This window comes from Monopterus albus, unplaced genomic scaffold (assembly GCF_001952655.1).
Source record: "Monopterus albus unplaced genomic scaffold, M_albus_1.0 scaffold6.1, whole genome shotgun sequence".
Lineage (NCBI taxonomy): Eukaryota > Metazoa > Chordata > Actinopteri > Synbranchiformes > Synbranchidae > Monopterus > Monopterus albus.
Window position 1 is genome coordinate 541617 of NW_018127886.1, and position 12745 is coordinate 554361.

Below are 12745 nucleotides of genomic sequence, written 5' to 3' on the forward strand. Positions count from 1 at the left end.
TGAGATTTTTTTTTTTGGTTTACATTAACTTATGTTTAAATACAATCCAGAATTTTGTTTCAAATTAAGATTTCCTTTTGAACCTTATTTGAGTTGTAAATGAGTGGCCCATAAGGTACACACACTGCTCATTCTGACTGGGCGCTGCTCAGTCTGTGTTTATGTCTGCGCTTGTATCTCTCTGAGTTAAATGAACTTTCAGGAGTGTGTCTAGCTGAAGTTTCATGGTCATTGTGTCTTCTCTGGCACATCTATCAATCTTATAAGATTCACACTCAGACCTGCTGCCAAGTGACTGCTATACAGATAGCCTCGGGGCACTCCCCTCTCTCTCTCTCTCTCTGTATCACACACACACACACACACACACAACCGCAGTGTGTAAAAGACATCATTTTCTGAATTATGCATACAGTGATAAACTGTGTGAAGCAAACAGGCAGGCAAGCTGATGTGCATCCTTTTCTCTGTCTTCACTTCAGATCAGCGGCAGTATGAACCTGGGCTGTGTGTGTCGGCCAGCCTGCTGGACCTTTGGCAGCGTGTTGGACTCCAGACACTGTGTCTTTGCCCTCACACTGGTCACGCTCCTTATGCAGGTGGTTGTGGAGGCCAACTCGTGGTGGTATGCATTCATTTTCTCTCCATACTGTATGTGCAGTATGTTTGTCTTCATTTATGCATAGTGTTTTTTGAGTGTTTTTATTTGTCATATAATGACTAGAGAGCTTTCAAAAAGCGTTTTCTACCCTTTTCAGTCATTTATGAATGGGGCATCAGTGTTTATAAAGCCATGAGAAAAAATCCACTGAGCTTTAAGAATCTGTTATTAGTGTTTACATTGCCTTTTACTAAGTTTAAGTGAATTCAGTCTTATGTATGACTTCAGTTGCCCCAGATAATTATGAAGTACTATAACATGCTGACTGAAGCACACTAGCCTTTCAGGAAGACCTTTTTTCCTTTATTTTCTTTCTTCACATATTGCCAAACCAAAATTATAAATATTATTAAAAAAAAAACAGAATACTGTGGTTTTTGAGTCTGCTTCCAAATATCTGCAAATGCTGTGTGTAAATGCTTGTATGCATTTGTGTGTGCACACGTCCTGTTGCTATTAGGGGAAAAAAGTCTATATTTGAGCATGCTGCACGTAATCACACTTCTGATATGGGAAAATATTGTTTAGTAGTCACCACAAAAGCACTGCATATTTCAGGTTACAACACTTAACACCCAGTGGCTGTCTCTCTGTGTTGGTCTAATTATGCACGTGCTCATAACTGTGTATTCCAACAAACAGTAAATGCCTGCTTCCTTTTGTAACATTTTTATTTGCTCAAAAGAGTAGACTATTTAAACAATTAATTATCTGTGTAAATGCTCTTCTAAACGTATTTTAATAGGCTCACCTCAGTGGGCACCTGCATTAAAGCTCAACTAATGACTTGGATTACAGAGCAAGCTAAAGACTTTCACAACACTACAGACCCTTTGGAAAGCTGTTTTTGAGTGCACACTGGGTGTGTCTTTCAGTTTCCTTTTTTAGAGGTCACACAGGTGTGAATGATTTGGAGTGTCAGAGCAGACATGCTGACTGTGTGTGTGTGTCTGTGAAATGGCGACAGTCTACGTGTGTGTTTGGGCATACTAACAATGTGTATGTTGGTTTTCTTTTCTATAGTTACGTGTGTACATCTGTGTATATCTTGTGTGTGTATTCAGTTTGAGTTCCCTCACTGCTGAGTTTCCCCAGTTGATCGGGTTACACTGGGGGCTAATTGTCTCTCTCCTGGGGCTCAGGGATGGGCTGTTCTAATCACCCTGTGGCCTGGAACCAGATGTTCATATGACTGTTCTCTCTCAGTTTTAATTGTATTTGTTCCTGTCTTGTTCCTCTCTTTCATTTTTCTATTGTTCTAATGTATAATTTCTTTTAGAAGGCATTACATGTTGATAGTTGACTAAAATATTACTGTCTAAAACTGTGGTTTCATTCCTTAAATTTGGGCTGAACCACATCATGGGTCTCAAGATAAATCAGAAGTGTTTGCAAGCTTCTTAATAAAAAATGTACATTCCTGCCACACAAAATTATGTTTATGGCTTTTTTTGTAAAATACTTGAGATACTTGCATCTTAAAGTCTCTAAAATGATTTAAATGAAACAATCTTGGTTGGGGAGTATGACATTTTGTTTGGCTGTGGCAAGACTTGAGTATTCTTTGCTAGGCTATAAGGGGTAAGTCTAAAAACATGGGAGGCACTGCTAGGACACCAAGCACTTGTGTTTGAGATGTCCTCTTTCCTTGATGCATTCACAGTTTGTTTTTTTTTATTTATTATTTTTTTTACTTTTCCTTTTTCCTCATTTCCCCTTTCTCCTTGACTCTTTCTTCTGTCTTGTCTCTGCTTCTATTTACTGTTTGCTCTTGACCCTAAAGTCCACATTGCTTTTCAGTTCATTGTCATAATAAGCTAATGTTTTTTTTTTTCCTCTGTTCAGTAACTAACTGCATTCCATTTCAGTGTTTAACATAGCTTCAGCAGCGAGAAGGAGGAAACCAATCAAGTGAAATCATCTGTTGATTATGAAATTGGCTTGAGAACTTGCATGCATTTGTTATAATGCTACATGAGTGAAAACAACTGCTTTGTGTGTTCTACATAATATCCAGGTCTCTGGCCATGAACCCATTATTGATCCCAGAGGCCTACATCATTGGTGCCCAGCCTCTGTGCAGCCAGCTGGTGGGCCTGTCGCAGGGCCAGAAGAAGCTTTGCCAGCTCTACCAGGACCACATGCCATACATCGGTGAAGGTGCCAAGACCGGCATCAGAGAGTGCCAGTACCAGTTCAGACATCGGCGCTGGAACTGCAGCACGGTGGACAATTCCTCTGTTTTTGGACGAGTCATGCAAATAGGTAAGAAACAGGCAAAGATGTTAAAAATATTATGCGGTAGAAACATGCATGTGAACACACAGGAGAATATTGTTGATTTGGTCATTTTGGAGGCTGTTGGCCTGCTGTTGAACTGTACTGCATTAAACCAAGGGGTAGTCCTGTTATTTAACCTAGCCTCAGTGACATTGCAAATAGGCTGGGCTAAATAATATAAATACCTGTAAGCAGTACAGTTCAACAGTATTACAGATCATACCGTTGAACAAAGACCTCTGTAGAGCACATCCAATAAACTATCACCTTCATGAAGGAAAGATCAGTTGCATTAGGTTTAACTTGGTGTATCTAATAAACTGCCAGCTGATTGTATATATGTATACAGAGTGTTCGCCACTCTCAACATGCACACATTTGCAGAGTATATTATTCACCAGTTTTATGCTGCATCTCCACTATCAGACCCTAAAGAGTGGTATACCCCATACTTCACCCCTCATACCTCCTGGGTTGATGCTGGTTGTCCACTCTATCTTGTTGATCCACTGTATTTTCTCTGTGTCAGTCTCTAGTCATTTTTACACCACTTCTGTTCCAAAGAGTCACTAATATGTTGCCCTTGTGCTGTTCAAGCTAGAGGCAGCATAATCGTGAGCCTGTGAATTTATTCAGCCTGTGAATGCACCAGAGGCGCAACACAAAGTCGCTTTTCATCAACTGTGACATAGATTTTACAGCGCTAGTCTACAAACCAAAAAAAAAAAACAATGATGGGAGAGATAAGTGCGGATATAGCTTTGTTGGCTCTTCAAGCATTTTTTTTTTAAACTTCACATAAAATTAGTTAGCATGGTTCTTGCTATGTGTGCGAATGTCATGAGTAATAACTGCATCAACGTATTCGTGGCATCAGGAATGCTTTGACCTGTTAGAAACAAGCTGAGAACAGTTCGAGGCAGAGAGGTGTGTGCAAATGTGAGATGCCAGTGATAGTTTTGCGCACATATGTTTAGAGGAGGGAGGGGCGCCTTATGGTTACATTCAGCCAGTAATGGAGACTGTATGAGCAGTTTATCAAACATCTATTGAACAAGCAGAACACAGTTGCACAAATATGATGTGTTCACCACTTTGCCCACGGTCCACTTTATGAAGGCCCCATTTTACCCCTAAACCAGTGAGTGAAGTTCTCATTTTACCTCAAAACCAGTATAAAAGCCTGTTTACGCACCCTATTTTGTAATGCTAATGATTGAGGTGTGCAGAGTGGACATTTAATCGGTCATGGGTGACTGGTATGCATGCACGCCATCTTCCCTCGCGTTCCTGGAACTTGAGGGGTGCTGAAATTTAGCTCCCAGAATGCACCTCCAAAGTGGGTGCACCATAGTGGAAACAAATGCAAAACCCATGACGAGCGTTACTCGGCTCAACACATTTCGGTAGGTTCCTATAATGGAAAAACCCCTTTAGTGTCATGCCTTTCTTCATTCTTCCACTCCCTGACTCACCAACACACTTCTGTGTGTGAAATGCATGGGGCTGCTGATTCTCACCAGCTGTGTGGAGGGAATAGTTAGTGGGTGAGGTTGCTGGATAAATCACATGTGGCTTTGGCCTGCTAAACCAGCTCCTGACATGGAGCAGGAGGGAGGCTCTGCTTTTCCCGGGATGAATGAGAGACAATCTAAAACACACAGATGTACACACTGTGGAGCTGTCCTGTATTTACAAGTAATGGCAGTGCAGTGAGTGTATGCCCCAGTATATCACACTTGTCAGAGGCCAATGTTTGTCTGTGTGTGCATGCTCGTACAGTGCGCTCAGGTTTCTTATAGAAAATTCAAGAGCTTTGCAATCCTGTCTTAAATGTGATCCCCACTTATATCATTATTTAACATGGTTAGTTGAGTTTTCTCTGGATGTTTGCCTTCACCTAAGGGGCTAATCTAAAGGTGGTTTACCGTTCCTTGATTGTAACTCTCCAGGTGAATCGCAGGTGAATGGTTACATACAGTAGAGCCAAAATATGAACAAATACAATTTGAGCAGTAATATTAATAACCACTGCTTGCAGAGCTAACATTTTAGGATTCTTCTTCAATGCATACATAAAGGTGTACATTTTCTTCATCTTGGTAGTCTTTAAAGAGTCTGTTATAGTTATGTTACATGCAGGAAGTTTAGTTTGTTCATTTGTCCAGAAAAAGCGATGACCATCTCTGATGTTTCTGCTTCTATCCCACTGCAATTAATGGAAAAACTGGTGAATGGAATTTCAGTTATGGTGCTCTCACATTTAAAAATAAATGTTTAATGCAGTGAACAGCAACTTGTCTTTCCAGGAATAATGTTGTCATTACTCTTGATGCTGTCAACAGTTTCTGGGAGGCTTTTTTTTTTTTTTATAAAGCTGTTAAAATGAAAACCGATGATACCCGGGACAATGTTTTTGGGGTAGAGATTGTCAATTGATATTTTAAATGTAATGTTGTGGGGAAACAAAAATATAATTTTGTTCATTCTGCATTGTACTGGGGTCATGGTAGATATCTCAAAATCTTGGCACATAAAACTGAAACCATCTGCTTGGATAAATTGCACTTGGGGTAAACGCACATCTTTCTTTTTATTTTTCTTTGGTGAGGCAACCATTTAATGTGCTGTTTTCATGAATATACTTTACTAGACACACATGCGTGGGTTTTTGGACAATTCTCGCTGATTCTGCTTGTCCGTGTCTCTGCAGCCGCTGCTGAGTCCCTCTGCACAGATTAGTCTTCATAGAAACTTCATCAGCAGCCATTCCTCTTTTCTTTCCCTCTCCCCAACATCGCTCCAATATGGGCCAAGTAAACATGTCCTCCCCCATCTTACCAACCTACTAGCTTCAGACACTGATGGTGATTTAAAGCTGAGCTCTTTGGGGTGCTGCTGTGGCTGGGTTCATACCCTCTCCTCTGCCACAGATAGCTCCAGGATGGGGTACAGAAGAAGGGAGGCAGCAGTGGTGGAGATAGCTGTCTGTCTGCCATTAATTAAAAGTTACACTAGACTAATAGCCACCCTACCCCACCTCAATCCCTCCTCACTGAACACCTTCTGCCAAATTTCCCACCCACGACTTTCAGACCTTACAATGTATTCCTCTATTCATCTTCTCTTTTCTCCATCACTGTCTGTTCCACCTTTTATGATATTAAATGCATGTGATTCTTACATTTTTTTCCTTGAATGTCTTTTCTTAACTTCTCTCTTCAGTCATGTTTGTCTTTTCCTTCCCTCATCTGCTGTTCTGTCCATCTATCACTGTCATCATAGCACGCTCTCTAAAGGTTTGGCCCAGTACATATGAGCAGAGCTTTATTCTTTTATTTCTTTGTAGCAGCCCATTTTCAGTGTCAGTTAGCTACATACACTCACCAACCACTTTATTGGGTACAGTACACCCATACAATTGTATGCAATTCAGTGCAACACTTCCAATTTAAGGTCTGTGTTTATGAAACTCAAAATGTTTGAGTTTTTGGTGAAATTGCCATAAATGTATGAATTCATTTGAATTACTGATGTCATAGTTAAAGATGGTGTTTTACTGGACTACATTATATTCAGAGATGTTCCTAATATTCTGACCCTCTCATGTATGTAGCTGGGGAAAACAAAAATATAGAGACTCTTCTAAGGCAGCTGGGGAAAACAAAAATATAGAGACTCCTCTAAGGCAGAAGTGTTGAATTGCATACAGTTGTACAGATGCCCCTAATAAAGTGTAGTTTGGTTCGGTGTTTCTTCTTTGGTTGGTCTCCTAATCCTGATTTCCTCTTTTAGTCTGTGGCTTTGTACAATGGTAGTAATGGCTAGATCATTTGGTGGCAACAAAAACTACTTGTGTTTTGTTTTCTGTTCTTTATTTTCCCAAACTCTTGTCTCTATAGAGGAAATGTTGAGGGTAGAAACAGTGTGTGTTAATGAGCAATGGCTCCAGAATCTCTATGATGACAGACAAAGTAAATAAGGCTTTGTCACTTTCAATTTGGGTGAATTGGCAGCTGCTTGTTAATAAGGCTCTCTGTCACTGGAGGGCACTCTCTTCTCTCTGGCTGAATCCCAGTAACAGCAAACCAGATTCCACTGTTCAACATGTTGGTGATGAGGAGCCTGCAGCACTTGGCTCATGTGCTCTGTAATCTTAAGTGTATGTTGAATGCTATCATCACACTATACAAAGTTGAACACATTCTTAAAGCAAAATGACAGTGACACTTATTCAATATAAAATAACCACATACACATAACCTGCTAAAATTGAAGTAGTAGATGTCAAATGATAAAATTCCATTTATGCCTCTCTCATTTACTCTGGCTTTTATTGTGTCAAATGCGACATGACATCCCTGCTCTGTGTCTGCAGGCAGTCGAGAAACAGCGTTTACTTATGCCATCAGCTCAGCAGGGGTGGTGAACGCTATTAGCCGTGCCTGCAGAGAGGGGGAGCTGTCCAGCTGTGGGTGCAGCCGTGAAACTCGCCCCAAAGAGCTGCCCCGAGACTGGCTGTGGGGCGGCTGCGGAGACAACCTCAACTACGGCTACAGGTTCGCCAAAGAGTTTGTGGATGCACGTGAGAGGGAGAAGAGCTACCCTAAAGGCTCGTATGAGAGTGCACGGTTACTGATGAATCTTCACAATAATGAGGCTGGAAGAAGGGTAAGAGACTGGAATTGCATGCATAAATTGTACGCACACAAAAGGATCTTGACATGAAATTAGAAGCAAACTGGAAGATATAAACTGCAGGCCATAGAATGAGACCAACCACTGATAGAAAGAGTGAGAGGAGTCTGGCGGTGAGACAATCCAGGTCAATCAGATGGACCCCTGCTGATCATCTGTGTAACAGCTCTGTCTGCTTTCCCCTCGTGAGGCTTTGATCTGTGGGGAGATGGAGTCACTGGAGGCAGCTCTGGGGTTTCTTTTCTTTTCCAAACATCTTGAAACGAGCTCAGAATAAATGTAATGCCAGATACCTATTGCCAGGCTGTTCTCTTTCAAGTTGGACAAATGAGTGGACAGCATTTTATTCAGTGCACCATTGGAGACATGGACAGGATCATTTGGGCCTTTATGGCAACGTAATACCTTATGAGATCATGAGCAGGATATTGTGCAAATATTTATGAAGACAGAACAAATTAGAAATATGAGGCATGCAGCACTTGGACATGTATTTTTTTTTTTAATCTATAGTGTGCCACATAAGAATAAGCATCTTCTCTTAAGTTGTTCTTCATCTGTTTAACTCAAGTATTTCTGTGCTTGTCCTCCTCTTCGTAATCTCCTAGACGGTGTCAGACCTTGCCCATGTGTCCTGCAAGTGCCACGGTGTATCAGGCTCCTGCAGCCTGAAGACCTGCTGGCTGCAGCTGGCTGATTTCCGCAAGGTGGGAGATGCACTGAAGGAAAGATATGACAGTGCCGCAGCCATGAAAATCAACTCACGTGGAAAGATGGTGCAGATGCACAGCAAGTTCAACGCTCCTACAAGCCATGACCTGGTGTATATAGAGTCCAGTCCGGACTACTGCTTGAAGAACCAAAGCACTGGCTCCTTGGGCACATTGGGGCGCCTTTGCAACAAGACCTCGGAGGGCATGGATGGGTGTGAGTTGATGTGCTGCGGCCGTGGTTATGACCAGTACAAGGCACAGATAGTGGAGCGCTGCCACTGCAAGTTCCACTGGTGCTGCTACGTCAAGTGCAAACGCTGCACCAAAATTGTAGACCAATTCGTCTGCAAGTGAGAAAAGGAGGTGTTGCCAGTGTGTGTTTGCTTGCAGATGATGGGCATACACCTGTGTGTATAGATGAGCAGAGGAACAAAGGAGCTGAACACAGTGAGAAAATGGAAGAAAGAAACTATATAAATTATATTTATAGAGTTAAACAATTATTGCATTGCAAAAAGAGTGACTTTTTTTCAAAAAAAATCTTATGTCTTCAGAAACTGAGAGTATTGTGAAATATTAATTTTGAAATGTTTATGTTTTATTTTGGTCGAGTCATCACCGGCTGATTTTAACCCTGTCAAGTGCCTAAAAATGGCTAGAAATCTCCCTGCAACCCACCCACATCCCTTTAACTTCAAAAAATCACTTTTTCGAAAATTGGACTGTTTCCCTTTTCTAGCAAGTCTGTAGTTTGATATTTGTGCCATAGTTGTCTAATAGGTCCCGGTTTGAGACTGACTGTGTCATGAGGAGAATACCTGTGTGCTTTAGTGTATGGATGTGTTTTCATGGGCCCAGTCCCAAACCAGCCTTCACATTTTTACTGAAGTCTTCTTGTCCTCTCTAGTTGTATGTCGAGTAAGGAACACTGTTGGTCTGTATGAGTCCTTGGAGCACAGTGAGTACAATAAAAGGGCTGTTTTGGGAAGTGGGTCATTTATTAAGCTGCCTTAAAAGACTTGGATTTCCCCAGGTGTTGCAACAAGCCCTCCACCATTATGCACTTTGCAGCAGAGTCTTAAACCTGTCTTTGTGTGTGTTCAGCTGTTCTTACTACAGTGCATCAGCAAATATATCCACATTATAGCATACATTCCTTTCCGTATTAATTCAGATTATCCATTAATCATTATTCTTTACATGGTTTGAATATATATGGGCAATGTTGTGGTTACATTGGTGAAATATTAATGCTGTGTGTATATAGTATGTGTATCCAACTAACCAGTAAACTGTATTTATTTTCTTTAGCCAGATCCTCCTTTAAGCTTAAAACAGAAACAAATCTCCATCATAGATCAATATTTAGTCCTGGTCCCCAAGTTGTAAAGTCACTTTTTTTTTTCTTTTTTCAAATTTTGTTCCCACTAATGTGGCTTTTCACTGTTTTTATAAAGGGAAATGCACCTTATTGTTCCAAAAACCACATCTTTCTGCTCACTCATGTTCAACTTTACTGTTACACTCACACATATATCACAGATATTCAGATTTTGTCACCACAAATTTCCAATACCACTCAGTTAAGTGCTCACGCTCCTTGTGATAATTCTCAATAGACATTGTTTCTACCAATCCAACTATGTATATTTATAAACATCTCCATGAATTTGAGGTTTGTTAAACTTTATACCAGATTTTTTTTTTTTTTTTGCTTACTTTTTACAAATTTGCTCAATGCTCTACTTTGTTTCAATAAATATCAAATGTAAAACAAGCAGAGAAGTATTTACTCACAATATTTATTTTGTTTGTGCTGTTGGGCATGTTTTTAATCTAATATTTTAATTTACTAAATAGGTTTTTCTTGAAATGTGTGTGCCTCATTAGAGACGTGATCACTGGCTCCATAATACAATTTTACTTTTTCCTCTTCTTTTAAATCCAACAGTATTTCAGGGATTCCAGCATTGGGTTACAGTTGTTTTAGGTGTGGAGTGAACAAAGATGAGAGTTTGCTTGAGAGCTTTGGAAGATCGCCTGGAGATTGGGTGACTCCCAGGGGGAGGGTTGTGGTTCTTTTATAAATGCCCCTCCAACTATCCAGTGACAATGGATCAGTTAATAGAATGATTAATCATACTGTGTCAGGAGAATAGGAAGAAGGGGATTTTCAATGTGGGGGCAAACTGTTGTCTGGGAGACAACTGAGGGGCTGCAGGAGCTCAAGCAGAGGTGCAGAAAATGGGAGAAAGGTTTGGGAAATGAGTAGCAGGGGATTACTTGAGGTCTGGATGAGAAAGAGTGGAGTAATAAAGAGAAGGGTCATGAGAAGGCAGGCACGAGGAAAGTGTTTTAGGAAAAAAAGAGCGGAAGGCCTGCCATTACAATGTAAACACTCCTAACATTACCTAATATTTACATTGGTAAAATAATACTGACTTTAGGCGTAAATCCCACATGTGATGCTGTCAATGGGCCCCATGTGTGAGCGTGTATGCACTTGCATACAGACCCACTGTGTTACATCATGACAAGTGTTTATATTTCTGATTGGTGTCATGCAGGCCAATAAGCAAAACAGAAGACAAAGAAACAAGGTTAGCAAGGAGGGGGTGAGAAATTGACAAAGTAAAATGTTAAAGAGGTTTAACATATTGACATATTTCTGTCAACAGTAAGGTTTATATGGATTTGAAATCACCCTTTGACTTGGTGATATTTATGTCTATAAGAAATTCAAACTACTTGCATATGCTGGATGAGGCTCCTTGGATGTCTGCGTGAGTGATTCCTCTACAACCGCACAAACAGAAATCCAGGTGTGTAGAACAGCAGAAATACAGCAGGCGTATGAAACCTGAAATCCACAGGCACTACATGACTTACCTGACTAAATGACACCCTTTTTTAGGCAAGGATACAAATGTTCAAATCTGATTTTGCTGCACCTGCCCCCTTCTCTGATCCCACCTACAGTTTGACAGATCATGTGCTCAGCCTATAGTTTTAGCTGGTGTAAACCACCTCGTTCTCATTTGGTCTTTATTTCAAACATTAAAAAATTGTCTTAAGCCTTCATCAATCATGGTGTTACATTTTAAAAAGTTGAAATATGCAACAATTAGTTGCATCTGTGTGATTTTTTTTTTTCCTTTGTACTCATGCAAAGATAATTATGATCAGGAAGAGAACAGGTTGGATAAAAAAAAAAAAAAACTTAGGTTCACACAGGTTCTTGAGTAGCTTTATTCTTCTTCCACTGCATTAAGATTCCTTGGAGGTTCTTCGGCACATTTATGTGACAAGTTGTTTCCCTAAAATAGAGCAGCTGGTTGAAATGCTGACCATGTCTGCTGACGCCAGACTTGCTGACCACAGCTTTGTAGATTCATAAATACTTTGTTGATTCTGTCCCTGCTCTGGAAAAGGCTGAACTAATGTTTTACTGTAACTGCAATAAACCATGCTACACATTTTGATGCAATACATTTACACAGCATTTTACCATCTGTAAAACAAAAGCTCAGCATCAACATTGGCCTATTCCTTTTGTAATCAATGCTGCATGAGGGCTTGAAGAAGTCTGGGGTATATAAATTATAGTCTTATTCCTTTGCACATCACTACAACAGGCAATAAGTATCTGCACTGTAAAACTGTCACTGCAGAAAACACAATTGCAGAAAACATTACATTTTTTATTGACCAGTGTTGGTGAGCTTTGTGCTTTAAAGCCTTAGAAAACTGAATACATGAGCTGTCAGTGCAACAGCTCTGGCAAAGCTCATCTCTCCAAGCCCAAGTGGAGCTTGTTCCATTCCTGACTCTTACTGTAAAGCTCTTACAAAATGACAGCTGGGCCAAAATAAGAGAGCTCTGCAGAGCAGCATTTAGAGCTATTTGGGACTGTGGTTATGTGTTGTAGAGAAAGAGGGCAGGACACTCCACCGTGACGTCACAAACAGTCTGAACTGATTCAGAGAGATGGGTCAGTGCCACAAAGTTTCTGGCTCCCTCCTTCTCTCACTGCCAATTCTATCTCGGTGTCCCCCACTACTACCACCACTCCACCCCAGAAACCACTTGCACCACAAGTTATTTCATTGAGACACAACTCTGGCTTAAAATAGAAAGGTTGTACATGAAGGTCACAGTTTCTAAATGTACTTGACTGAAGCTTTTGTGTGTGTTTGCATTTGGGCTGGAGAGAGAGAAGAATCACAAACATTCTATCAGTTCTTTGTGCTCATCCTGCGTATTACTATTATCCTGATAACTTTAATTGTCTTATACTGGGCTGAACTGGTTATTACAGATATCCATTCACCCATTAGCTTTACTGTACATCCTATAATCATGATTGTAACAGTATTTAGTACTAAATACAGTT

At 40.5% G+C, this 12745-nt stretch overlaps 1 protein-coding gene across 1 annotated transcript; it reads left to right on the forward strand.

Moving 5' to 3' along the window:
- Window positions 1–485: 485 nt before the first annotated feature.
- Window positions 486–10068, forward strand: wnt5a (wingless-type MMTV integration site family, member 5a). Its single transcript, XM_020620705.1, has 4 exons — window positions 486–625; window positions 2679–2926; window positions 7320–7612; window positions 8248–10068. Exons 1-4 carry the CDS (start codon window positions 495–497, stop codon window positions 8704–8706), a joined length of 1131 nt encoding a protein of 376 aa, XP_020476361.1. The 5' UTR covers window positions 486–494; the 3' UTR covers window positions 8707–10068.
- Window positions 10069–12745: the final 2677 nt, after the last annotated feature.